The following is a 27,676-nucleotide window of genomic DNA, read 5'->3' on the forward strand; positions in this document are numbered from 1 at the left end:
CGTGTGCGTAACTCCGGAGTCGAAATTTATCCGTTTTTAAGCTATTATTCTCTCTTTCCCAAAGAAAAATAATTATTTTTATATATATAACACTTTATTCACGTTGAAATTTCGAAAAATAAATTTTAAAAAGTAAAATAAAGTAAATAGAAAAAAAAATTTAAAATTATTTCGTGACCAGGACCGAACCCCTGATCACCGATTCAACAAACTTCGTTACCCATGGCGCTAACAACCACACCACGACTCACACGTTGCTTCCACGAATATATAGCTTAAAAAACTTCCTTCCGGTTAATTAACAAAATCTATTTTGGTTCTTTATGTGCCCCCTAAATAGTGTAAAAAAAATTCCCTTTTGTACGATTGTTTGGTATATTAAGATTGATTTATAAAACGTGAAAATTCAATCATTAGATCAAAATCTATTCAGGGTGGTCTGGCTTTTATTTTGTACACTATACATCGAGTTCTGTGAACAAAATGTTCTTAAATTCACTCCAAAGATATGATGAAAAAAACTGTGGGTCTAGGTTTTGAATCCACCCTGCTGTAGAGCGGGTACCAGCTTGTCAGGGAAATAAAGGCGGTAGGTGCACAATGCTGATTTTATTTTCTCCACCACTCCTCGTTAGTCATAAATCGTGGAGTCTTAATATCGATGACCCTCTTGCTCACAATAAACTGTTGGGCGAATTTTTTCTGCACATAAATATTTTAAATAAAATTCTCTTCGCGCGAATATTTTATTGCTATGCCATAATTAGGTTTGCAATAAGGTAAAGTGAACGAGAGAAGGCCCCACATTATAAAGTATCCGCAACGTATAGGACCCCTAAAGCCAAATTCGAGAAGGAAAAAAAATATGTAACAAAATATTGAAGAGTCAATTTTAAACTCCAGATTCAAATTTTATTTATTATTTTAATGAGATTGTTCGAATGAAAAGTTTCTAAAAAAGAACTATTACTTATACTTGTGTCGAGAAACCTTTCAAAGAAAGTCTTCGTATTGTACTTTCGCAGACGTTAAAAAAACATTCCAAAATCATGGTCTCGTTTATTTGCTTTCCTTTAAATGAGGCCCTTTGCAAAATATTTTCTTATTATTTATTAATATTTTCGCTGAAAAGGTTAATATTTGCTTTATTTCGTTTCCTTTGAAAAAGGTTTTTTGCTTAATATTTCTGCTAATCTAATCATGACAGCAAACAAAAATGCAAAAAATAAGGTTTACAATTTGCTTGTTTTTTAACCTAAATAACAATATTTTTAAAAAAAGATTTAAAAATCATTTAGTTTTCCTTTAAGGAGGAAATGTTAGAAATTGCAATATTTTTACGTCATTGAAAAAAGGTTTTTACCGGAAACCTTTTCGTAACAATGAAAGTAAAGTTAAAACTCAAGATTGTCGTAAGGTTACATGCTTTCTGGGATTGATTATATGTATGATTAAACTAACAATAATTAAATTCAAGGCAAAGAAAGTCTGTGAAATTAGCAACGCCTGCATTTAAGCTACCGTTTTTTATTTATTTACATCCTGATTCTGATTTTGTATGAATACTTTCATGAATCACCCGTCCCCAAGGGGTAAAAGCTGTAAAAATGATTATCCCTAAAATTTTGTATATAGCTGTAATAAGTTATGTTAATTTGATTTTAGTATGAAATCCTCGAATAAATTTAGCAAAAACAGCATAATCTAAACAATATCAGATAAAAAGTTCATGTATTTAAATTCTGAAAACTTAGAAAATCATAAATAATTTATAAATCGATTCAACTTTTCTTTTCAGAGGACATTAAAATAATTTTTTTGTTTTTTAGGCAGAAATCAGCTTAAAAATTGTCTATTGCCTAGAAACTTCGAGATATTTTCTATTGACAATGAATTAAACCTCTCTGAGCAATCACAAAACATTATTTCAATTTTTTTACAGTCATAGCATGGTTGCCTAGCAACCTAGTAAAATTAAGCATTCCTCTTTTGAATTAGTCAATGGGTTATCTTAAAATATTCATTTGCGCAGGCTACTTTTTTTGGCGGTTTTCTGGACTATCGCCAAATATATAAACCTTTATTGCGACCCAATTTACAATCCAATTTTTTTTTAAATTTTGTCTACCCCCCCTAATTCAATGTCTAGATTCCAAATATGTAAAAAAAAAAATATGTTTATTCAGAGAAAGTACGTTTTTGTGCCTGATTTCGTATATTAATTAATAGTTAGCTCTAATTAATTAGCATATCTGAGGTCACCCCCAGGAACCATTAAGATTGACACTTAGTTCGTGAAAATCCGATCATTAGAACGAAAGTTATTTAGGGTGATTCGTTTTTTTTTTTTTTTTTTTTTTTTTTTTTTTTTTTTTGCGGACTGTACTTATACGAATTTTGAAATAAGCATTTGCTTATTTAATATTTTTCGGCGCTCTTTTTGTTGATTTGCCACATAGCAAATAGTTATTTTCTGGTTTAATAATTGAAAGGTTTTGAAATTTGATTTTTTTTTTAAATATATGATAGTTTGCTTGGGAGTGCTTATGAGCTAAATTGTTTTAGTTGATCTCCTTCCCACTGTGTTATTTTTTGTGTGACACTAACGAAATTTTTTTGACGCTGGTATCGATACCGGAATTTACCATTTAATTTTGTTGTAAAGGATAGTACAATTTCTAAAGAGCATTTTCGAATTAAATAATTAAAGTTTCAAATAAATATTCAATGCTTAATAGTTTTATATTTGTTTTTTTTCATTGCAAAATCAAATTTATATTCTTTTTAAATTGCAGTATAGCTATTCATCTTCAAGGAAGATGAAAAGCTATACAGCATCATCTTCTTTTCCTCTTCTTTCTTTCATCTTCACTATCAAGACACGCTGCATCATCTTCTTTTCATCTTCTTTCTTTCATCTTCACTATCAAGACACTACAAATGGAAATTGAACATCTGATGGAATTCTAAGTTCGATCCTTACTGCAAATGATTTTGAATATTCAGCAAGGACCACTTTAAATCTGCTGTGGGTGAAAATCCTCTTGTTGAAGAAAGATGTCGAAGTTTGGAGAAAGAGGGAAATTTGTGCTTTTTAATGATCAATTCACTGAGGGACAGTCCCGCAGTGGACTGATCGTTAAGACACGGTTCCCAGCAGATCACCGAAGTCAAGCATCACTGGCTGTGGTCAGTGTGCTGGTGGGTGACCACTTGGATCAGTGTGCGTAGGGACCGAGGGTGTGCGGTATTGGTCCTCGTTAAACTGTTCTACCATAAAGTGCTCGACTCCGCGTGCAGGTCATCGGGCTACCGAAGCGGGGGTGCCATCCCCTCTGCAGAGGATCGAAATTGTGATGGCATGCCTTCGGATCATCTTCAGGAGTGTTTCCCAGACCGTCGCCAATAGCCCCTTGTGCAGCTCTAATGCGACGTAAATGAACAACAACAACAACACTGCGGGACAAAGGACGACGAAAGAAGCAAAGTCTGGGATGATTCTTATTACCAAGCAAGGAATATGCCAAATATGATAACGATGAAAACAATAATACTATCAGCCAATCAAATAAGCGTATTTCATTATCGTTATGTCCGTCAGCAAACGTTAGCCGTCAAAAAAAAATTTTCGTAAGGAGTTATGTAGGGCAGAAATATTCAGTTAAAACCGTATTATTTGATAAAGATGAAATCAGGAAATTTAAATTGCGAAATATATATTTATTTCTATTTGATGTTTACTTTTCAAAGTGATTGGTTCGCAATAAACTTTCTTTTCCTACAATTATAAACACAACTTCGCGTGATAAAATCATTAAGATGTCCTCTTGTTTAGTTACAAAATTTCCAGCGGTAAGAAATGAAGTCCTAAAAAGTTACTATGTTTTCCTTCATCGTAAATGGAATAATGCTTCATTAGATATGATTCAAGTTGTCATTGGGGGGTAAGAACAATTTTTCTTTAGTTTTTAAACTTTTCGTTGTTTCATTCATAGAACTATTTTGCCATAAAACGAAGTGAAACGGAAAACGACGTCCTTTACTCAATTTCAAAAAAGGAATCTGAATTTTAAAAGAAAAACACAATCTTTATTCCCCATGAATTATCTTAAAGCTGTAGAAAATTGTCTTTTTAATTGCAATAATTCTACCAGAATTATATCAGTCCTAAATGATTTAAGAAGCATATATGAACAAAACAAATAAGAATTAAAACAGAAATTCGTAGTATTTTTAACCCCATGCATATCTTTCTCCATTATTAGAGGATTACATCCTTGTTCCAGTCTAAAATACAAAAATGCAAATTTATTTAATTTTAGATTATTTTCTAAAAATTTGATAAGAAATGCTATAAAAACGTGAATAAAAGTAGTTGTTCGATTTCATAATATAAAACTAAATTCGTAACATCCTAAATTAATTCAAAATATAATTCCATTCACAGAAACAGCTTAATGAGGAACCTGCATGCTTTTTTTTTATGTTTTAAAATGAAATATCATGCCATTTTAGAAAGATTGACACCATTAAAAGATTGACATCGATTAGCCCCGCCCCCTAAATCGCTGCTGGGTTTCCCATGCGCTCTGATGACGTCATAGTATAGTACAACCGCGACTATAAATTCCGCGCCCGAGTATAAATTCTAAAAGATGGCTCCAAGCAAAAACTACAAGTTTTGTATTGTACCATGTGCAATAGTTCCATGTTAAACACGCCAAATAAATTATTTTTTAGTGTACCAAAAGGAGAAAAAAGACAAATTTGGTGAAAAGCCAACAAACGTGATTTAAAAAATGCTCGCAAATTATCTGCAACTACTGCATTATACTGTTGCTAAGACCATTTTACATTAACTTACTTAATTATAATTTAATTCTATAAGATTGTTTTTCTGATTGATAAGCCTCTCTGAATGAATAATTCATTATACTGAATTGAAATGTTTATGAAATGTTGCTCAGATAACTTTCTTTCTTCCTTTTTTTTTTTATTCATTAAAATAAAAGTATTTTATTCTTAGAGAACAGTGGTGTACAGGTTCTTTTTTTTTAAAGTTAAACAATAATTTTATCTAGAAGAAAAATTATCAAAGTTAAAATAAAAAATGATAGGGGTTTAGCATTATTTACATTTCTTCTTCAAAAAAAAAAAAAAATTTTCAATAAAATATTTTAGAAGTTAATAATGAATAATAATTTTTAAAAAAAAATTGCCTAAATTCCAGGTCATATACCATTTATTCGGTTCCCTCTAATTGGGATCAACTCACTAAATAAAAACTTTCAAAACAGTTCTGACTTTTATATGTAGACAAATATAAATAAAAATGAATCAGTATAAATAAAGAAAAATGAATTTATTTCAGAAGTTATTGGAAAAAAAGGTAGTTTCGACATTTATTTTTTCATTCCTCAATTTTATTTCATTATGCTGAAAGGTATGATTTTCCGTATGATTTTTCAAATTCTGCCGTATTTAATACGTTATTATGACAGGTGTATTTTGAACTCGAGTTATCGGTTTTTTGAACCGTTTGATTTGTGACAATTCCATCCAATTTTTTCAAAGGTTGTAATTCTTTTGGCTTTTTTACGTATAGATGTTTCATATGATGTTGTTTGGACGTACGACTTTCGAATTTGCACTTATCACTATTTAATATGTTTGTTTCGTGGCGATTTTATCACAATTTCATGGCCTTTGTTACGAACAATATGATTTATATATATATATTTAATCTTTCTTAGAGAGCCAATTAAACTATTGGTAAGATTACAAAGATAACGGATGGCTGTTGTGTTGCAAAGTTGGGGGAAGCATCTGTTATGGCTACTGCTGTTTGTGATCCAAAAAAATCTTCAGCGTCTTCTTTTGTTCCGCTTACAGTGAGTATTTCTTTTACTGGAATAAGACTGTATTGTCTGTTTTAGACACAGAATGGTACGTATTGTGATCTGCAGTATATCACTTGTGTTTATACTAAGTAGTTAATCCCAGTTTATTCTCATCTCTTCCTTTTACAAACTGTAAAAAAAAAAAAAAAAAAAAAAAATTTCCATTATGTTTATTTTTTTTTTGTTAATTTGATTATTCTTAAATTTGAACTTAAGAAAAGATTAACAATAGAAAGTTTTGTGGGTTTTGTAAATTGTCTTTTTGTTTTAAACTGTCACTTTCATCAATTAGCTTTTATTTTTATTTAAATATTTTATTAAAATGCAATTGTTATATATTTTGTTTTTCAAGTTTAGTGATTCCTCAAAATTCGTGTTGATACGAAACACTTGTTCTATTACTGTATTAAATCTTTTCAAAATATGTATCTAAAGATGTTTGAATGTATTTCTTCAATTTTCTGCAGGAGGGAATTCATTTAAGTATGATATAAAAATATTAGAATATATTTGTTTAAGCTTTTCTTATTAAAAGAAAAAAAATTATTAAAATACTTTTTAAAGCTTTTACTTAATTTTATGATTAAATGAAAAATTTTGTTTGATAATTCCTTATGGATTTTCAGATTTTAAAAAATTTTTTTTATTTACTTTTAAAAGCTTTTAAAAAATTGCATATTTTATTTAAAAATGATATAAAAATATTTGAATATATTTCTAAAGTTTTTTTCCAAAGAAATAAATAAATTAAAAATCTTTATAAAGCTTTTACTTAATTTTATAATTAAATGAAAAAGTTTGTTTGATTATCCTTAAGGATTTTCAGTTTTTATTTTTTACTTCTAATATTAAAAAATAATTGCCAAATGTTGGTTTTTGTGACTAACTGAACAGTCCTACCAATTTTATTTTGCTAAAACTTTCTGTTATTATGCTTCAATGTTTGATTTTTTGGTAATAATACAGTTTTATATTTCGTGTGCTAACGAGAGATTGATTAATCTTGATAATATTTGGCTTATAACTGTCTTTTATTTTCTTAACTTTTATTTTAAAAATCTAAGCAGTCAGCTGATTTTTAAAAAATGTTTTGGGATTAATTTACTTTCTTTCTCTTATTCAGTAATTGTTTTTTTTTTTTTACATATATCATGTAATCTATTAGCGTTAGATTGTATCAATGATCCTGATATTTTGAGCATTAATGCAGGTATGTTATAAATTCATCTCTTAGTTGAATTATTACTGTCGTTAATTTGATGTTGTAGATGATAAATATATATATATATATATATATATAAATATATATATATATATATATATATATATATATATATATATATATATATATATATATATATATATATATATATATATATATATATATATATAAGCATGCATGTATGTCTATGTATTTTGTGGATCAGAAGAAATGAAAATTTGTTGGCAAAGTTACTTTAATTCATCATGGCTATCACCTCTGCTACACGGCTATCCCCTCTGATATTTTGTAAACTTACATACAATTTATTCTCCTCATAAATTTTGAAGCAGAATTCTTTTATCTATTATTAGGTATTCATTAAAAAATGTGTATTTGCAAAATATAAGCAATATCAAGCTTTTTCTTAAGATAAAAAAAATTATATTTATGTACATGTAATAATATTTTTACCAAAAAATAAGTCTTTTAAAAAAATTCTAAAAATAATTTTTTTTTAAAATAATTTTTAACTCTAATAGCACATATAAGTGCGTGCTATTTGATTTATTTTAAATATAAGAATAAGGCATTAGGTAAAAAGTTAGTGTCCCTGGTTATAAAAAAAAACAGGAAAATCAGCCTGGAAAAGAAATAGGGGATTTGTTGTCATCCTGAAATAGTTTTATTTCTCTTCATGATTATTTAAATAAACAAATGAACAAAACATTTTATTTTATAACCACCACTGGGATAGAATGCAGATACTTTAGTAAAAGGTCCACATGTTTTGAGGATTGGCTTTAGAAATTTTTTGGGAGTTAGCAAGCAGCAAGTTTTGTTTTAACAGGGTGCGTAGCATTTTTAAAAGAGCGTAAACGTGCTTATTTTTGATTTACATTTTTTAAAAGCTCTTAAAGGTGCTTTTTTTTTATTCGGGGTTTGTAAAGAGTGCTTAGTTTTCTATTTCTTAGAAAGAGATTTTTTTCTTTGCCATAATTGAAAATGCATGATTTTCACAATTTTCTCTGCAATATTTATCAGAAACCAGGGTTCATGATTTTTTAAAATTTAAATCGGATTTTTTTTAAAAATTCAAATACACTGTTAGAACTTTGACTTATGATTAAAAAACTTTATAAATGTTTGATCAAAATTAAATTAATATTAAAACTGTATTATAACATTATTTTAGGAGCTCTAACTACCTGAAGCAATTTTTCATTATAATACATAGCTTTGAATGCATAGCAACCATTTTGAAACAAATACATGATTTAAATTTAAAGACTAGATGGAATAAAGAATACTTTAACTATTAAAACAAAGTTTCAATTAGCAAACCATAATTTTAAATTAAAATTGTGATTTCTTTTTTTTCCTCTTGATTCTTAAAATGGCAAAATAAATGTAACAGATTGTGTTTGTAAATAGATAGATAAATAGATATTTAATCTATATATTTTTATATTAAAATATTCCTTTTTAATCCTATATCAAAATAGATAAGTTAAGCTTAAAAACTTTTTAAAAAATCTATGTACTCATTGGAATTTTTTCTCACAAAATTTCTTTATAGAAAATCTGATAATGTTGCAAAGGGTGGTTCATCTGTAATTATCTAACTCTAAAATTCTATTAAGAAGTAATCAAAGCAATTCTAAATCAACAGTCAATTTTAGTATATTTAAAGTATTTAATAAAGAAAAGAAAAGTGTTTGCAATTTAAAGCTCAACATCTACATGAATTCTACAAATTGACTGAGGATTAAAATTCAGTTCTTCAATGTTTTGAGCAGTGCGCATCGTTACTATTGGCAAAGAGAGTTAGAAAAAGAGAAAAATAATGTTACTTGGCGGGAACAAATGTCAAAGATACTTTAAACATATTCTGAGAAAAAAAAATACTTATTGAGACAGCACAATTCTAATTCTGGGTTATTTAATTTAATAATATAGAAATTTTCATTTTGAGATTTGATAACATAAATTCAATAGTTTGTTATTCGTTGCTAAACTGTATAAAAAGAAACAATCCAGCTTTCTCATTTCCTAAGCAATTGCACAGTTTACATTGTACTGTAGGTACTATCTATTTATAAAAAGAATCGATTTAAATAAATGATTTTTTTTTTAAAAATAATTTAATTTAAATCAAGCTGATTTAAATCAACTGTCAGAAACTAGTTATTTTACCATGATTATGTAAAGTTTCTGAAAATGTCTCTAAATTTTATGTTTATAAATTAAGAACTTTAAACGATAGAAAAAAATAATTTTTATTGCTGCACAGATCCTAATTATGATTTATTTTTGGAAAGTGATTAAAAATATTTTTTTTGAGTGGTTAAAAAGTACTTAAAGGGTGCTTATTTTTTGCAGAAAAATCTGGCTTTGCACCCTGTTTAAATAATTAGGTGGCTAATGCTATAAAAATATAATTTTGTAATTTAAATAAGAAAAAACAGTAGGCACTAAATACTACTGTCATTAATTCATTAATGTGGGAAATAGTCATTGCCAACGTAGTAATGTTATTATTGTTATGATGTGTCAATGATCTACTAAACTGTTGAATACTAAGTAGATGACATTGCTATTGAATGTAAAATGTATTTAAATGTTGATTTGTTTAATTTTTAGCATCTGCAGCATTAAGTCTTTCTGATATTCCTTGGAATGGTCCATTTGGAGCAGTTCGTGTAGGACTCATAAACGATTAAAGTATAATTAATCCTACGAGGCAAGATTTCGCTAAAAGCTCTCTAATTCTTATAATTACTGCAACTCAAGAAAATAATGTTGGTAGGTTGAAAATAGGAATACTAGCATTCATGGTTTTAGTAGAGTTATATTATATCCTTTTCATAAAACAGTTAAGGCACTTTTAACTGTTTCCCCTTTAAATTTTAGGGACTTTAGTTGTTAAAATGGTATTTTTGCTTTACTAAACTGATTTCTTTATTTTAGACTGGAAATGTATTTTCATTTCAGGTTTTAATTCATGTTTTTTTTAATTTAATTTTTTCTGAAATATTTATCATTTTTATTGTCCCTAATTTGTTACTAGCTTGTGAAATTGCTGTTTTATTTCCTTAATTTTCTTACTTTCATAGTGGTTGTTATGAGCAGAATTCGTTGATTTTAATCAGCTTGATTAAAATCAACTAATCTCTTGATCAGCTTGATTAAAATCTAAAGTAAACTCAACTTTTTTTTTTTTTTAAGAAAAATCATTGATCTAACCCACAAATTTTTTTAAGGAATCAGTAGTTTAAAATTTTTCATAGTATTTTAATATGTAATTGTTTCGAACTTTTATTGAATTTCCTAGTTTTGAAGTTTATTGTAACTGTATTGCTTAGTTTATGAGTTTTGATGAGCATTTGTTGTGTTATAAATTATTTTTGGTGATTTTTGTAATATGACATTATGAAAAAAAAATTTTTTTTTTAATTTTTCTGAATGCTAACAATCACAGTGAACATTTGTTGCATTTTTTTAACATATTATATATCTTAAAAAGTAGCTATTGCATAGGGGGTTTTTTTTCACAAAAAAACAGACAGTCATGATAAATTCAACATAATATTTTTTTATTGTTGTAAATATATTTTTTATTCCTAAAGTATATGTAATATTAAAAAAGAAATTATCCTGTTATGACATAAAAAAAACTGTTTAATCTCCCTTGATGCAAGCAGATATAAATTTTTATATTTATTTTATAATGAAGCCATCAATTTAGATGCTATTGGCTGTAAGAATAGGAAATTTTCACCTGAAGGGAAACAACAGTGTAGAAGTTAGTAAAAAAAGGAGGATTTTTGTAATGAATTTTGCAATGTTTGTAATAAACTTGCAATAAGAAATACATTTTTATAATCTTATCATACACATTTTAATTTTCATTCTATCATGTTACCTATACAAATATTTTAAGAATAAACGTTTTTTTAATACAATGTTTATAGCATATTTTTTATAATTATTTGTAACTTGCTGTACTCATAAGTTAAAAAAGAATCATCCAAATTTGATTTTTTTTTAAACTAATAAGAATGTAGTTTTTGTTGATCATAGGATTTTTTGAAGAAAAAAATTTTTTTTTTCACAAAAGTGTAATGTTTGGAAAAAAATAAACAACACAACAAAACTTTACTTATTGTGAACATTGTGTCAAAATTTGATTTAAATTAGGTGAAAATTGTACTTATTAGATATGCAGTTAGTTATAGAGAAACATAGTTTAGAGTAAATCAATAATCTGCATAAATATATAAATTTTTGCAATTAACTATAATGCCAGACTCATAAGGTGCTTCTTCAAGTCTGGTCTTTGTTTTGTCTCTTCTTTTTTTTTTAGAGAAGCAGTCTGTGATCATCTACATTTTGAACATATTCTTTGGCTGCTAAGTCTAAATTTTATTCCAATTGTTCGGGAATTGACAATAACTCTGTGCATCTTTCACTAAAAATTAATACAGCTAAATAAGTTACAATTTCAGTTATTTATATTAAAAGTATCATTAATTCTTTTTCTTACATAATTTAAGCAATTTATGTCAATAGAAAAGTTGAAATGATAGTATTTTACTGAAATGTTTTGTTAAGAGTGAGCAAATCTATTAACCTGTTTAGCAAAATGTTTCTCCCCAATAAAATAATTTTCTATTTAATAACATGGGAAAATCGGTTTTGCTGTGCGGAGAAGACTGCAGGTACGATTTTTTACGTGCAGAACCGTCAGTGTTCACTTGTTCATATAAATCACTTTGTTGTTTGCCACACTAGACATATTATGCTTTAACTCTTACATTTTATGAAAATCAATTCAATATTTTGGTACAGTAATCTTAAAAGGATAAACTATCAAAAAATACAATAAATATTCATTTTTTGAAAATTTTGGCATTTTTTTCCAAAATGAGAATTTTTTCTTGTCTATTTTCGCCAGGCATTACGCAAAAGAGTGCTTTTCCCATTGTTCAATGTTTTCATAATTCATTCAACCGCAATCCATTTTTGCGCACCGTCGGTCCATAGCGTAGGAAAGTCCCAATCATTCTACATGTTTGATGAAATGCTTACAAGTTTGCATGTGGAATTCTACTGCATTTTGCAAGGTATTCTCAATGTCAGGCTTCATTTTCCACCCTCTGATATCGAACAGAAAAATTTCTTGATTATTTTATAATGGCTAATGTAATCAAGAAAAGATTTCTTTATCAGAAACTAGTTATTTTATCATGATCATGTAAAGTCTTTGAAAATCATTTTGCATTTTGTAATGTTTATAGTGTTTAAAAATATTTTCTGGGTGCTTAAAAAATACTTAAAGGTCCTTATTTTTGTAGAAAGATTTAGCTATGCACACTGTAGTTTAATCATGGAAATTTAACATGTGTTTCATATTAAATAATTTCATTTCATTTCAACTGTTATAATTAATAACAAATTTCAAGAATTGCATTTGAGTTGGTTTGAGTGTGATGATTTTTGCTACTTTTAAATTCTTGTGACAAAATTCATGATAAAATTTTTTTTCTTATGACTGATTATGATCTGATTTTTAATTATGCATTATAATTGATTAATCAGTTATTAATACTTAAAAAGAATCAAAGTTAAAGAATGTTTTTGGAATTTGATAATAAAAAATGACTAATTTTTTTTTAATGAAAAATTGATATGTAAGGAGTAATTTATTACTTTTCAGAATGCTTTTTAAAAACTGCTTCAGATTTAAAAATGTCTGAATTACTTTTCCAATGTCTGATCAATAAACTTCAAATCTCAGAATGCAAATAAATTTCATGTGAATATTTTTAAGTTTAAATAATTCAATAATATCTTAATATTTCAGATTATTTATTTTTGTACTCAGAATTACAGTATATTTAGTGCTCTCATACCATAAAACTTTATATTATTAGTACTCTTATAACTCATTATAATACATTTATTGTTCAAGAAATGTAGAAATATTAATACTGAATTATTTATTATTTTAGATGAGGAGAGGAATGGCTGCTGATGCTGTGATACAAGAAACATTAGAAAAGGTAAGATTTTATTTTCAACGCCCATACACAGTCACGAATAACACTTTTGTTTAATCTTTGAAATGCCTTTTTTTATTTTGATATATATATATATAATTGTAATTTGATAGTGCAAGGGGATTAATGTTGTTGATACTTTTGTTTCTTTTAAATTAAATTGACATATTCCCTAGAATCGACCTTAAAAAGCATTAAATATTATTAATGTTCTAATTTGTATCTTAGTTACATGTTCTAATTTGTATGTTTGTTACTGCTAATTATTAAGTTGTTGTTGTTGTTTTTTTTAATTTGTTTAATACTTTAGTCCTTTTTTATTGCATCTGTTTAAATTGGCTTCTTGAAAAAGTGTGTAAAGCATTGCTCAGATCAAAGAATGTTGTTTTAAAGAGAGAAAGTTATACTCGTTTGGATCTTCTTTCGACTTTATTGAGCAATAATGTATAAACCCACATGAGTCATGGAAAGTGTTTGATGGAAGTCATGGAAAATCAATGAAAGTTTGGGATTTAAAAATTATTTGTTTTTTAACAAACGAATACACAATTGCTTATGTGGCTTGTGACCATATGGCTTTAATACACAAAGCGTTGTCTATTTGTAAATGTAGTTGAAGGCAAACATCACTATTAGTTCACCCTATATCATTAATAAAATACTTCATCCTCTCAACTTCAAATGCATTCTTTTGTGTAGTGGTTTGTTTCAAATATCAATTCATTCATTAAATTTTTATGAGGGAGAAAATTATTTGAAACTAAAATAAAATTTCTCTTTGTTGACCTGTTCAGTCATAAATCTTCACATCATTTCTATTAAAATGTGCCTAATTTTTAAATCTATGGGATATTTTATGAAATATGAGTTTTCATGCAGATGAATATAGTTTAAATAATTAAGGAGAAAGTTAAGAATATTTTCTTATATTACATGGAATACTGATTTCCTCTTTACAACGCTCCTCTTTTTCATCTAATCTTGAAGTGTGACAACCTTTATTATTCATACATAATATTTTTGTTTCTACATCATTTAATGGAAGAGCATTTTCAGTACGGAATTTTCCTGTAGATTATTGGATTTTTCATGTTTATCTTAATCTTGGAAATTTCTATTCAGTATTTCAAGAACTGGCCGGAAATATTGGATATTCCTGGTTATGAAGCTTCTATCTGAAATAGGCCTCCAATGGATCCCATCGTATGTCGGGGTACATGGCAATGAGACAGCCGATGTGCTCGCCAAGAATGGCTGTGATCTTCCCATGGACTGCTTGAACCATTTCCTGAGATCCACTCCCTGGGAAAACATCGTTTGCTTAGGCTTTCCTTCTCCAGGGGGATGTGTGACAACAACAATCTTGGAAATTTTCTAAAATATTCAAAAATTCTCTTAAAATAGGAATAGTGTTGAAAGAAAAGTCCCTAAAAATATATTTTTTTACTCAATTTATTATTTGCTTGAGTCATTAAATAAGTATTGCTCATAAATAAGGAAGTAAGCCTTGTTGATAGTGATCAGTTTTAATCTTTTCTTCTTTAGAAGCATTTATAATTTCAGTCTATTTTGTTCAGAACTTTCTGTTTTCAAATTAGTTTTTTATATCTAAAATGAATGAAATATTTAGAACTATTCAACATTGTAAATTAAGAAATATGATAAACGTAATATTTTTTATTCTACACATATTGTTACAATACTAAAGTTCGATGGTACCTCTTGTCCTTTTCGTAGTCTGAAAGAAATTTCATGTACTAAAATTAAGTTTTGTATTTTAAAATTCTAAATTTATTTTTATTTTGTTCAAGAAAAATTCCTTTAACCACAAACAGATATTAATCAATAAATTGCTGTAAAAAAAATTTAATCCTGTAAACAAAAATTCATAGATTTTAGAAATTTGGAATGATATTCTAAAGAAATAAAGTGCGTAACTTTTTAAATATTAATTAAAGTGCATCCGATAATAAAGACAGTTGTGTTAATTAAAATTGTTCCAAACTTTAATGACCATTCAAATGTAACCTTGTGAAAGGGATAGTTTTGTGATTTGTTTGTTTTTGGTATAACAAGGGAGAGAAGTATGAATAATGCATTAAAATTTCCTTATTTTCATAAAAGTAATTTTTTTTAAAAAATTTTAGCAAGGGTATTACCAAAAAATTATATGGTAGCATTTTTAAATTTGTAATGAAAGTTTATTTTAAGCAGTGAAAAAATTGGAAAAAAAATTCTTCAAACAATTTCAGAGATCAACAGTTTTGAACACTAAAAGAAAACACAAAAAATTCCTTTAGAATTCTACTTAAAAGTTTGTAAAAAGAATAAAAGCACACATCTTGTTTTTTTTTTTTGCAAAGTTATATCTTTTATTTGGATTTAATTCGATATTTAATTACATTAGTACAGTAATAGTTAAAACGAAAAACATGGGAGCTTTGATTTTCTTATGTAAGCATAGGAGGAGGTTTGCTGGCAATGGAGAGGAGTCCAAAACTGCCAAGAAAAAAAAATACTTATGGATTGTCTACAGTAAAAACACCCCTAGCCATTCTTCTGCACCCGTGGTGGTGACTATGGTTACGAGGTATAACTATTTAAAGTGGGGGTATGAGGTCATTGTTTAGGACAGGTTTTGGCTCAGGTCGACGAGAGAAAGAAAATCCTTTCTTTGGTCTATTGTGTAGGACCTAGAGTGAAGAGAAGCTACCCTCCCTGAAATGCACTATTCTTGTTTCCATAGCAGCAGATGGCCTCGGACATTGTGGCGGGGGAGTTCTTACCAAAGACAAACTATACATAATATTTGCCTTTTATTTCTATTTTGTTTATTTTGATTTAAAAAAGAAAGCATAGTGTTAGATAAGTAGTAAGATTAGTAATAAGTTCAGTTTGTAATATTTATTTTAGGTCCATTTTGCTGGGGAATTAAGCTGTTTATTAATTGTTTTAAAAGAAATATCAGTCACTTGAAAAAGCAGTTGATTTTCTTTGCACCAGAGGAGAAGTGCATACCTGCCAAGTTCCCTGTTTTTTAACAGGGACTCCAGTATTTTATTATTATCTCCTGTTTAGTCATATATTCTCAATTTTCTTTGTATTTGTTAAAGAAATTTAAAAAAAAAAAATTTTTTTTTGATAAAATATCCACTGGTGGTTAAAATAAATCTTTTATTCCTCAACAGATGGGGCTATTACCATGCAGTATGTTGAGTGTTTATAGTTTAAGTAATTATAAATAATGGTTTAAAAAAATTCTTCTTCAGATTCTCTTTTTGATGTATCAACACTTTACTGGTAGCCAAAAAAATGTTGCTCTATTATTTTATTTCTCCAATGTTGGCAGGTATGGAAGTGCCAAATCTTGGTTCTTTTATTCTGCAGAAAACTATACTGACTGTGATTCAAGTATCAAACCATAAATTCTGTTTATAAAAATACATTTAGGAATCTTGTTTTAGAAACAGGCATAAGGTATGTTGTGTTTTGTTTCCATTCATTTACAACATGGAAATTGACTCTTTTTGAGAGGAGTCAAATATAAGTCATCTCCTTATAAGTGCTCTCTCTCTCTCTTTTTTTAATCAGTGCATCTTTTGATCCTTTGTCTTAAAACACAGAAAATAATATCAATATTCAGATTGGATAATCAGACATGCCCTAATTAAAATCATTAGGTGATCTATAGGCTACCAACTACTAGTGCAGATGAATCTTTTTTTCAATTATTGATTTTCTCTTTTTTAAATTATACATCTTTAACAAAAATTTATCTTTTCATACCTGCCAAGTCTCCTGTTTTTCAACGAAGACTCCTGTATGTTACGACTATCTCCCATATATTCAAATTTCCCCCTCTATTAGCTAAAGAAATTATTTTCAAAAAAATTGCTGATAAAATAACCACTGATGGCAAAAATACTTGTTTTCTTGATTTTTCTTTTTTTTTGTAGTTAATTTATGATATAGTTTCAATCGACCTTTTAAAAAAGGGTGTAAAATAAAGGGATTATGATCTTCTATGTAATTTTCTTCAAAACTATTAAGCAATAAATTAGTGTTTTTTGACAATAATTTAAAAAACAAATTTGTCTATTTTGAATTTTTTTATTGCAGTTTAAACTAATTTGGATGTTGCTAAAAATTTACATTAGTAAATGACACAAAAACAAGATATTTATCAAAAGTCTAAAAACCGATAACTTTATTTACCTTTCTAAAATTGGTAAATGCAGAATTGTATTATTCTAATTTTGTCAAAAAATTAATAGAAAATGTTAACTTTTGTGCACTTTATATCTCAAATTCTGATTGGGTTCCATCCTTGTATTTTACATGTATCTGCTGATAGATATGTATCTGATTGTATTCTACATGTATCTAAAGATATTGTTGAATATAATCCTCAGTTTATTTGTAAAAATTGAATAAAGGGGTTATAAAACATGATTGAAACTTTTCCCCTCAACAGTTGAGTTTTGATCAGAATGAGAGAGATCTGCAAGATATCCTTATAAGAAGTATATATTCTATAGTGGCATTTTAAAATAAGAAATTAGTAGTTTTTATTTAAAAACTTTTAAGAAATTTGTTTTAGAAAAAAAGTAATTGTTTCACAATTCAAAATATATTAATTCACGTTCCAAGGAAGCTTATAAATATTTTTAACTCTCATAGGAGCCGATAAATATTTCTCACATTAATTCAATCTTTTTCATTAATACTAAATAAATTAGATATTTTTAATAGTAAACATAATTATAATAATTTAAAACATAATTTATTTCATAGATGTATTAAAAACATTAATAAATTTGACATTATTAATGTTTTCAATACATGTTAAATAAAAAATTATGAAATATTGAAAACATAGATGTATTGAATTGTGTTCTTATTTATTTCTATTAAATTGTTTTAGCTGCTATGTACTTAATTATTAACAAGTAATTAAACATTTTGTGTTTTGAGATAGGTGATCAAATACTGATTAGTTATTTAGAATTTGTTCCAAAAGAAGAAGAGTATTTTGTGTTAATTGTTCTCTTTTTGTTTTAGTTATATCTCACAATTATATGCTACAATATGCTACAATTGAAATTGGACGTGTAGGCGAATTTGGTAGAAGAGAAATTGGTCATGGTGCTTTAGCGGAAAAAAGTCTCAAACCAGTAGGCTTTTCTTTTACCATAAGGTTAACTTCTGAAGTCTTAGCATCTAATGGTATATTCTTTTTGTATATTTTGTATTGCTTGTTTATATATTATTTTATTTATTTATATATTAACGTATATCAAAAATTCTGAAAATAGAAGAAGTCAAAATTATTATTTCAAATCAGAGTGAGATTTCAATTTGTATGATTTTTTTTAAATTGAGATCATAAGAATTTTAAACTAATTTGTTTTAATTATTGACTAAAGGCAGGTTTAGATTTTTACCAGCGAAAAACCTGGTAAATATTATTAACCCATGTTTATTTATTTATGTTTATAATGCAAGGTTGCCACTCCACAGGGAAAGCCTGGAAAATACACTGCAGGGAATTTAAAAATCACCTAAAATGCAGGGAATTTTGATTTTTTTCTTTACAAACTGGGAAAATACAGGAAATTTTTTTATTTTTATATTTGTCTTTTAAAAAATGGTGACCACTCAAAGCGTATGGGATATTTAACCATGATATTTCAGCTATACTAAACTATTTCATTTAATATAACATTATGTTCAGCTGTTTTACCAGCAAATAAAACTAATAAATATAGTTAGCCCAATATATCTCACACAAGAGCGCAGTTGTTTCTTCTTAATATATTGATTATAATATGAAAACACAGGACATCCAGATTTGAGTGGCAACCCTGCAATGGTTTACTATTTATAACTGATTGGTATTATAGCAAATATTTATAATGTATGTATATATGCACTACCCTACAATAATGGAATAGACGCTTTGAGTTTTTAAATTTCTCAAGAAATACTTAATTTATGACTTTAGAGATGTCATGCAATTTTTCATACTTTTGCAATAAGATTTAAAACCTTCAGAGGTTTGGAAGACCCACAGTAAATTGCAAAAGAAAACACGGGAAAAATATACTTGAGGGTACCCCTTGGCGAAATTGGCGACTTATGTTTGGCTCCATTCCTGTTTGCGCGGAACACCGTGGTAACAGGAATGGCGGCCAAAACATAATGATATTTCAGTAAAACATAGGAAAATTTCAATAACACATCGGCCAAAACTTTATAAAATTGCAATGAACCCAATATGAGCAAAATTAATAAACTCAAGAAAATGCATTTTGAATCGAAACAACAATTAATGGAATATGCAAAGAAAGAAAAGGAAAAAATCACTTCATTAAGCTTGAATATCCTCAGGCACAAAACTTTCTAATAGCAGTTAGATTTAGCAGTCTAAATTTATCATGAATAGAATCTGTGTACCTTCATCGCCACATAAATTCAGCGAAATAGGAATTGAAAATGGCGTCTGTGGTACTGGACTGGCGGTGAAATTTTTTTCTGAAGTCCCTTTTTATGATTGCCCACATACCTTCGATTTTATTGACCAGAAGCAAAAGTAACCTTACCTGCCGGTATCCAACGTAGAACAAACGGACCTCTAAAATTACATATACAGTTGAGCATTTAAAAATAACGCTGAAATCTAAACCAATCAGAATCACGATTGGGTTTCAACATCGACCAGCTTGGTGATCAGCCGTGATCTCATCTTGGCGAGAATCAAGGGGCACCCTCAAATATAGTCTACCCGAAAACACATATGCCAGTAAATCAAGCAATATTCTTGTATCCATTACTTTAGTTGTTGGTTGAAATAACTGCATTAGATTTCGTAAACCTAGAATAAATATTTATGGAAATATGGACAATTTTATGCAAACCTAATTTTTCTGCCTTTTGTTTTTTCCAATAACTTAATAAATATTCAATGGAATAAAACAATATTTTTGGCGCAATTCAAAGTTCATTACAAAATTACTTATTTAATATTTTGAAAATAAAACTCTTTAAAAACTGCGTAAGATATAAGTATTTAAGGTTTTTTGCGGTTAAGGTTATTGTATTTAAGGTTATTGCGTAAGATATAAGTATTTAAGGTTTAAGTAACTTTTATGCTGCGCAAAAAAAAATTTGAAAACATTTTTTCTTAAATTTGTAGTGAATCATATTTGGCAACTAATGAAAAATGATTGATTTGAATATCTTAAAAAATTAAAAAGTTTCAAGCAATTTTCTAAGTATTTTTTGTATTTTTTAAAAGAATGCTCAAAATGATCAGGAATTTTTCTCAAATTTAGTTTGTTTCATAAAACAAAATTTGATAACAAATGATTACTGTTTCATAAAACAAAATTTGATAACAAATGATTACTGCTTCATGAAACAAAATTTGATAACAAATGATTACTGTTTCATAAAACGAAATTTAATACATGATAACACCTTACAAAAATAGTCTAGAAACCAAAATGTGATGGTATAAGGAAAGAAAACGATCCTTTTATGGGGGATGATCCCCCACACTGTCGGTCTCATTTTTAATAAATCTTGTTTAATAGTACAAAATGAAATTTCTGGAAAACCTCTGATTGTTGTGAGATTTCTTTCAAAAAGTACAAAAACTACTTAGAAAATTGATTGAAACTTTTTAAATGTTTAAGATATTTAAATCAAACCTTTTCATTAGTTGCCAAATACTGTTCTAAAGAAATACCTTAAATACTTCAATCTTGTGCAGTTTTTAAATTTTTTTTAAAAATTTTAAATAATTAATTTTAAATTGCTCCAAAAATATTATTTGATTCCATAGAATACTTATGAAGTTATGGCAAAAATATTCCTAAGCATTAAAAATCTCTAATGTTATAAAATAATCCTTTAAGTATTTCTTGAGAAATTTTTTAAAAAAATGTCAAAAACTCAGTGTTCCTTTCATTATTGTAGGGTAGTGTATAATGTATATCAAAATAATTATATAATAATTAATAAAAACTAATTATTGTAAAACTAATATTGTTGTAAAAACTAATTATTGTTGTAAAACTAATTATTTACATAACCAGGTGAAGCAGATCTTTTCAATATGAGCCAATAACCACTAATTAAAAATTAAAATCATGTTTACAATTTATATTATTGTATTATATCATTGTATGTCATAACTTTATTACAGCTGTACAGAAAATAACTGAATAACTGGAAAGCTGAAATAAGCAGAATTAGGAAATTTAATAAAAAGAAATAATTAAATAAGTTTAATAATGATTTTTCTTTCTTTTTTTTACAATGATTAATAGAAACATTAAAAAAATATACAATAGTGATAAGGGTACGGTAAAATAAGGATTTATCTCAACTACGAATCTTTTGTCATTTATTTTTATAAAATTAGATTGGGGAAAAAAGTATTTTACTTATTCCAGTTTGTATCTACATTTTTAAGATCAAAATTTTCCGAAATAATTATTTGTTCAAATGATTATTCCCAATTGTGTCTACCCTAGGTAAATTTAATGAAATCAGGAAAACCTTTTTGTGCATTTTTTTTTCCTGAAAGTTTGTATCTATGCCAATAAAAGTGGGTAACTGTGTGCCTCTCTTTACTTCTTTATCTTAATTTGCAACATAGAACTAAAAATGTTTTATAAATTATATTTGTACTTCACTTTTTTTTTTATAATGGGTGATATTCATTTAAAATGGTATAAAAATTATTTTCTATTATACTAAGTCAATGTGCGAGGTGACTTTAGCAATTAATTTGCCACCTTAAAATCAACTAAAACTTCATTCGACTACAAAACAAAGTTTCTTTTTTTTTATATGTACCCAATTTTTAAAAAAATATCTTTAAATGTTTTGTTTTTAGAATGAAAACATTAATATTAGTATATATATGTATAGTTATAGTTACGCACAGTGAAAATTAGAAAAATTTTGTTTGGAAGGCTGTGTTTTATTTGTCATTTTTTGTTTGTAATGATGTTAAATCTGTCGAGTCGCAAAGTCCTCCAGGTACTAATCCAAGAGTTTCCTTGTCTTCTGGATTGCGTTCAGAATGACAAGGCCATGGAGATGAGCATGAGTAGTCGTAAACCCAAAAATTGGGTTGGCTGTTCAATGACGGATATTAAATTTTAAAAAAAAAGAAAAATCTGCAGTCATTTCCTTAGGGCACCGAAGAAAAAAAAGTCTGAAGAACTATGTGTTTAAATCTACTTAGGTACCAATCAAAGTGAAGATAATAGTTCAAAATGAAAATTTAATAACGAAATATTTTTCATGATAAACTTTTTAAGAAAATATGTAAAAATGTGTCTGCATTATCTCCTAATTTCACTAATTTAATTTTTTTTTAAAATATTCTTTTCTTATTTTTTTTTCTAAAAATTGTTTTGAAAGGTTTTTGTTGTTCAAATTCAAAAATCTTATTACTTTCCACACTTTGAGTCAAAGCTACACTCTTAAAACTTTTTACCAGATGTAAAAATTTTCAAAACGGGAATGTTTGTGAGTATTATAAACATTATTCAAAATGAAAACATACTAATTTCTGAAAAAAGCTTACAAAGTTAAAAAAAAAAAAAAAAAAATTATCGAAGCAAAATTTAGAGCATTTATGTGCTATTAAAGAAAAAGCATTTTTTTTTTATGATTTTAAAACTGCCAAGCTTTAAATTTATTTTCCTTTTTTTAAAATTCTTTTTTATGAATAAATTGTAAAAGCATGTTTATTTGACTATCATTTGATGTTATAGAATCGTATTCGATGGCAACTGTCTGCGGTGGATCATTAGCACTGATGGACGCTGGAGTACCCATATCAGTTCATGTTGCTGGTGTTGCTATAGTCTTGATAACTGCATACAACACTGAAGATAACAGAAGCATAGAAAAATATGCTATATTGGCTGATATATTGTTAATTTTTGTGCATGCCACCTTCAATATTTATTGAAATTTGAAAAACAATCTTCGACACACTAACGACAGGGGTAAAAATTTTAGTCATTTATCTGTGACTAAAAGATATTATAGTCTGGTCTATTTATATATATTTTCTCTGGTCAATTTGCATATCTTTACAAGGTGCGTAGGGTCTTTAAAAAATGCTTAAAGGTGCTTATTTTTTATTTAAATTTTTTAAAAGCCTTTAAAGGTGCTTTTTTTATTCATGCGTAAAAAGTGCTTAGTTTTCTATCTTTTAAGATATTTTTTCTTTGCTGTGTCGATTGTTGTTCTTAATTTTAAAAAATGCATGATTTTCACAATTTTCTCTGCAATATTTATCGGAAGCTAGTTATTATATCCTGATTATGTAAACATTTTGAATTTTATTCTTATAAGTGAAGAACTTTCAATGAAAAAAATAATGTTCATTACTGCACAAATCCTAATTAAGATTTTTTTTTTTTGGACACCGACTGAAAGTATTTTATGAGTGCTTAAAAAAGTACTTCAAAGGTGTTAATTTTTTGTTGAAAAGTCGAGCTACGTACCTGTATTAGATTTTGGTTAAAAATGATCTTAAATGAAAACACAATTAATGTGAAATACATACAGTTTTATTTGAATTTGTTATTTTGTGACAACAACACAGAGAAAAATACAGAGCAACACATCGTTTGCTGGTCTGGGAACGCCTGATAATTATTTTATCGTGATGTGAGTCCAATTCTTAAGATTCCAAGTTAACAGACTACTGTTAATTTCAAAACATGGTAATTGGTCTGTACTATATTTTTGTAATAAACTGTATCTTGTTTGGAGAGTTTAAAATTTTTTAAGATGGTGAAGTGTGTAAAAAAAACAGTTTTGGCACGTGTAAATATATTTAAAATTGAATTTTTTGAATGTTTAGTTCGGTATCCACTTGCCATTAAAAATTTGTACGACTTTCACTCTGAGAGGCAACTAAGTTAAAACACATTCAGATCAAACAAATAATTGTCTTTAAAAAAATTCACTTTTGCTCTAATAATCTACTTTTTACGAACTAAGTGTGCATCTTAATAGCTTAAAGGGATGACTTCAAATATGTAAATTAAGTTCAAATGATATTTTAAGTTGTGAAATAAGACACAAAAATGTACAAAAAAAAAATTAAGTTCAAGGTGTTAAACTACGGCATAAACTTTTAGAACCATGTTTTCCACATTGTTGCTACCCACTCTATTTTGATGGTCATACGTCCAAATACTTTGAACTAAAAGTATGTTTGTGAGAAACTATATTGTGTTTGATGTCATAATTTTAAATATTCTCTGTATTAAGATATTTGCATAATTAGGGTCGCTCCTTTAAACTCTTAAGATATTTCAAATGCACAAGAATATTTTAGAGGGTTTTTCGTCAGTTACGTAACGTTATTTTAAGTAAGAATTTCAGGATGTAATTTTTTTTTATATAATTATTTCTTTGTGCTACTTTTTTTACAAGGTTTAAATTATCTTTCAGAATGTTTAAATAAATCTATAAGCCGTTTCTTTTTCTGATATATTATTTACACAAAGACGGAAAGGGTTTCGATTAAAGAATGGTGTAGATCTACTGCATTTACATTTCTTTACAAAATTATTGCATATCAGTATTTTTGTAGTATGACATGCCTTTAAAAATATATTTTGGCTGTTATCTTTGATAAAAACTAAAAACCATTTTTTGCTGATTGCAGAGATAAGTAGAGGACAAACTCATTGTTTAGTGAAACAAGTTATCTTTGGAGAGGGCAAAACAACTTAATTAAAAAAATGACTGGAATGTTTTATATATATATAAAAGTTTAAAATGAAGATAAAACAAAGGAAAATTACAGACATATGAAAAAAAGGGGGGGAAATAATGATAAAAATAACAAAAAACTGGGGGTAAAAATAGTTTTTAAAAAATCCAAAAAAAAAAGGATAAAAATGTTTTTTTTTTTAAATCCGGAAAATGATTATTAAAAAAATTTATATAGTTTTTTGTTATTTTTATTATTTTTTTTCTTTTTCCCCCTTTTTTCATATGTCTGTAATTTTCCTTTGTTTTATCCTCATTTTGAACTTATTTTATGAGTTCTATTTACTTGCAGCTTATGCGCAATAAATGAAACTTATTGTTTTTCTTAATTATCTTTCTGTTTTTTTGTATTTATTTATTTTGCTATATATATATATATATATACTTGAAAGGGTAAATGTATGCAGAATTTATTTTTTCCAACAAAAAAAAAATATTCTCAAATTTAATGGGTTGAAGCTTCATTATTAAATTTTCTTGAATAGTCATGTTTTGTTCTTCATAAAATACTTTGTTAACCTTATAAAAATTTAAATGTCTTAATAAAAAAGAATGCTATTTACAGAGCTATAATTAATTATTGAAGGGATGTCTGTGGGAAATGGTTGATTTTGCTGAAGAAGGGTGTATTTAAGGCTGTTTCGGGACTTTTTAGTGACGGGGTACCTGATTCTGGGATTTTCAAAGTTACAGTTGAAAAAGTTAATCTGTTGTTTTTATTAGTTTATTAGCTGATGATATCGAAATTACCTTTCTTGATGAAAAAAATATATAGCCATTTTTTTCTTCTTTTCAATTAGATGTTAATATACCTGGTCTTCCATTAAATATTATAGATGAGTCACTCTCCTTAGCTGCAGGTAATTCCAGAATTTAGTTATAACATGTTTATGCAGTGTATAAAAAGATAGCGGGTGAAATTTGTATACCTTAAATAAAACTACATAATTTTGAGCCCATAATATAAAATTTGGTGCCAAGTATTAACAGTTATTTAATAATATATTGACCAAAATATATTTTTGAATTAAAAATGTAAGTTTACGATGTAACATAATATTTCATAAAATGCTCAATCCTGTTATTTTACCTTCTTACAGTTTATAAAACTGGTGGGAACATATTAAAAAAAAAAAAAAATCGCACTTAACCAGAAGTTAGTGAAGAAAACATTGAAGGTCCGAGAGCAAGGTACTCTATGTTATTTGGAGCACCACTAGGGAGGTTCAGTCAACAGTTCCAAAAGTGGATACATGACTGAACTTCTTTTTCTCAAGCATACAGAAAATAAAATACTTTTGGTGATGGACAATCATAAAAGTCTGTTTGCTAAGTGTATGGAGCTAGTTACCCTTCCTCCGCATTGTTCTCCCGCCCTAGGATGTTAAGAGTCATTGGGCCATTCAAATCTAAATTGAGAGTATCATAAAATAATTGGATGGTATTGAATCCAGATAAGCATACATAACTTGGCTGCAATAGCAAATACTGCATATAATTTAACATTTACAAACAAAAACGTCACTGCATTTTTCCAAAAAACTGGAATCTGGCCCTTTTCACATTCCAGTTTTACTGATGAAGACTTAGAACCTTCTTCTGTAACAGTTTTGCAAGCTTCTATTAATTCTAGTAAATTCTTCCTGTGGATCAAATTGTTGTAGAAAGGCGTACAATAGATAGTCTCCCAAGTACTAGTAAAGGAAATCATAATTTTTATACACCAACAAGGTCAACTAAAAGAAAACCTAAAGAGCCTAGGTTAATAACACCTGTAGATGTGAGACCCTAAATCTATTACCATGACCAAAAAAAGAGGTAGGAAAAATGGAAAGCCCAAATATTGACACACAATGAAACACCCAAGAAAAACCGCATTCAAGAAGAAACTATTCGAAGATTGGAAAAGACGAGGAAATCAATCACAAATGAAATTAAGCTCAAGTTAAAACCATCAAAAAAATTATTATTTGTTGAATCTTCTGAAAGTGAGTGTGCAGGTGACATTCCTTTATACAACGAATCAGAATGTGAAGATTTTTTAACGCCTTCCATTACAGATATTGAAGAGCAGATGAATTTTGAGATAGCTGATGATACAATAATAGAGGTTAATAACTGTGTTCTTGTTGAGTTTTGTGGAAAGAAAAAAAAAGTTCTATTTGTAGGAAAAATTGAAGAGATGGAAGAAGACAGCTATAAAGTAAATTTTATGAGAAAGAAGGAAGATTCATTGAAATTTTATTTTCCAGAAAAAGAGGATATTTGTAGTATAAAAAGAAATGACATTAAAATAAAACTGCCGCAAGCGGCGGAACAACTCGAGCTATATTCTTCATGACATTCTCTGTAAACTTTGATTCAATTAAAGACAAAATAATGTAGCAAAAACCTAAATCTATCCAATATGTTCATTCATTGTTATTATTATTTTATGAATAAAGTTAACTTTCCAAAATGTAGGTCTTGTTCAGTTCTCTTCGATTGTTGAAATGTGCCCTCCAGGAGGGGTAGATTTCAACAAAATACATGGTTCACTAAATATGCAAAATTCGATATTTTATCTTTGGCTTAGACTTTTGGAAAAAATTGAGAGGTTACCTCAAATATCAATTTAGTAAATAAAAATTAGAACTTAGATTTTGAAAGCAATAAAACTTCCCAAATAATTCTTTAGTAAAAAATGTTGAAAGGTG

The 27,676-nt window shown here is 27.4% G+C and overlaps 1 protein-coding gene across 14 annotated transcripts; it reads left to right on the plus strand.

Annotated features, from left to right (window-relative positions):
* Positions 1-3,228: 3,228 nt before the first annotated feature.
* Positions 3,229-27,438, plus strand: LOC107438583 (polyribonucleotide nucleotidyltransferase 1, mitochondrial). Of its 14 annotated transcripts, XM_087153207.1 has the most exons (7): positions 3,627-3,944; positions 5,756-5,891; positions 9,745-9,906; positions 13,116-13,166; positions 18,225-18,389; positions 22,958-23,194; positions 26,081-27,438. In XM_087153207.1, exons 5-6 carry the CDS (start codon positions 18,242-18,244, stop codon positions 23,155-23,157), a joined length of 348 nt encoding a protein of 115 aa, XP_087009333.1. In that variant the 5' UTR covers positions 3,627-3,944; positions 5,756-5,891; positions 9,745-9,906; positions 13,116-13,166; positions 18,225-18,241; the 3' UTR covers positions 23,158-23,194; positions 26,081-27,438. The 14 variants fall into 14 exon arrangements, 10 of the variants coding, with proteins under 10 accessions (XP_087009351.1, XP_087009334.1, XP_087009338.1 ...); XM_087153197.1 differs by lacking the exon at positions 26,081-27,438 and having other exon boundaries at positions 3,628-3,944; positions 5,756-5,946; positions 22,958-23,981; XM_087153192.1 differs by lacking the exon at positions 26,081-27,438 and having other exon boundaries at positions 3,628-3,944; positions 22,958-23,981.
* Positions 27,439-27,676: the final 238 nt, after the last annotated feature.

The sequence above is a fragment of the Parasteatoda tepidariorum genome, chromosome 1, assembly GCF_982258835.1.
Source record: "Parasteatoda tepidariorum strain Cologne lab strain chromosome 1, Ptep-v5.0, whole genome shotgun sequence".
Classification (NCBI taxonomy): Eukaryota; Metazoa; Arthropoda; class Arachnida; order Araneae; family Theridiidae; genus Parasteatoda; species Parasteatoda tepidariorum.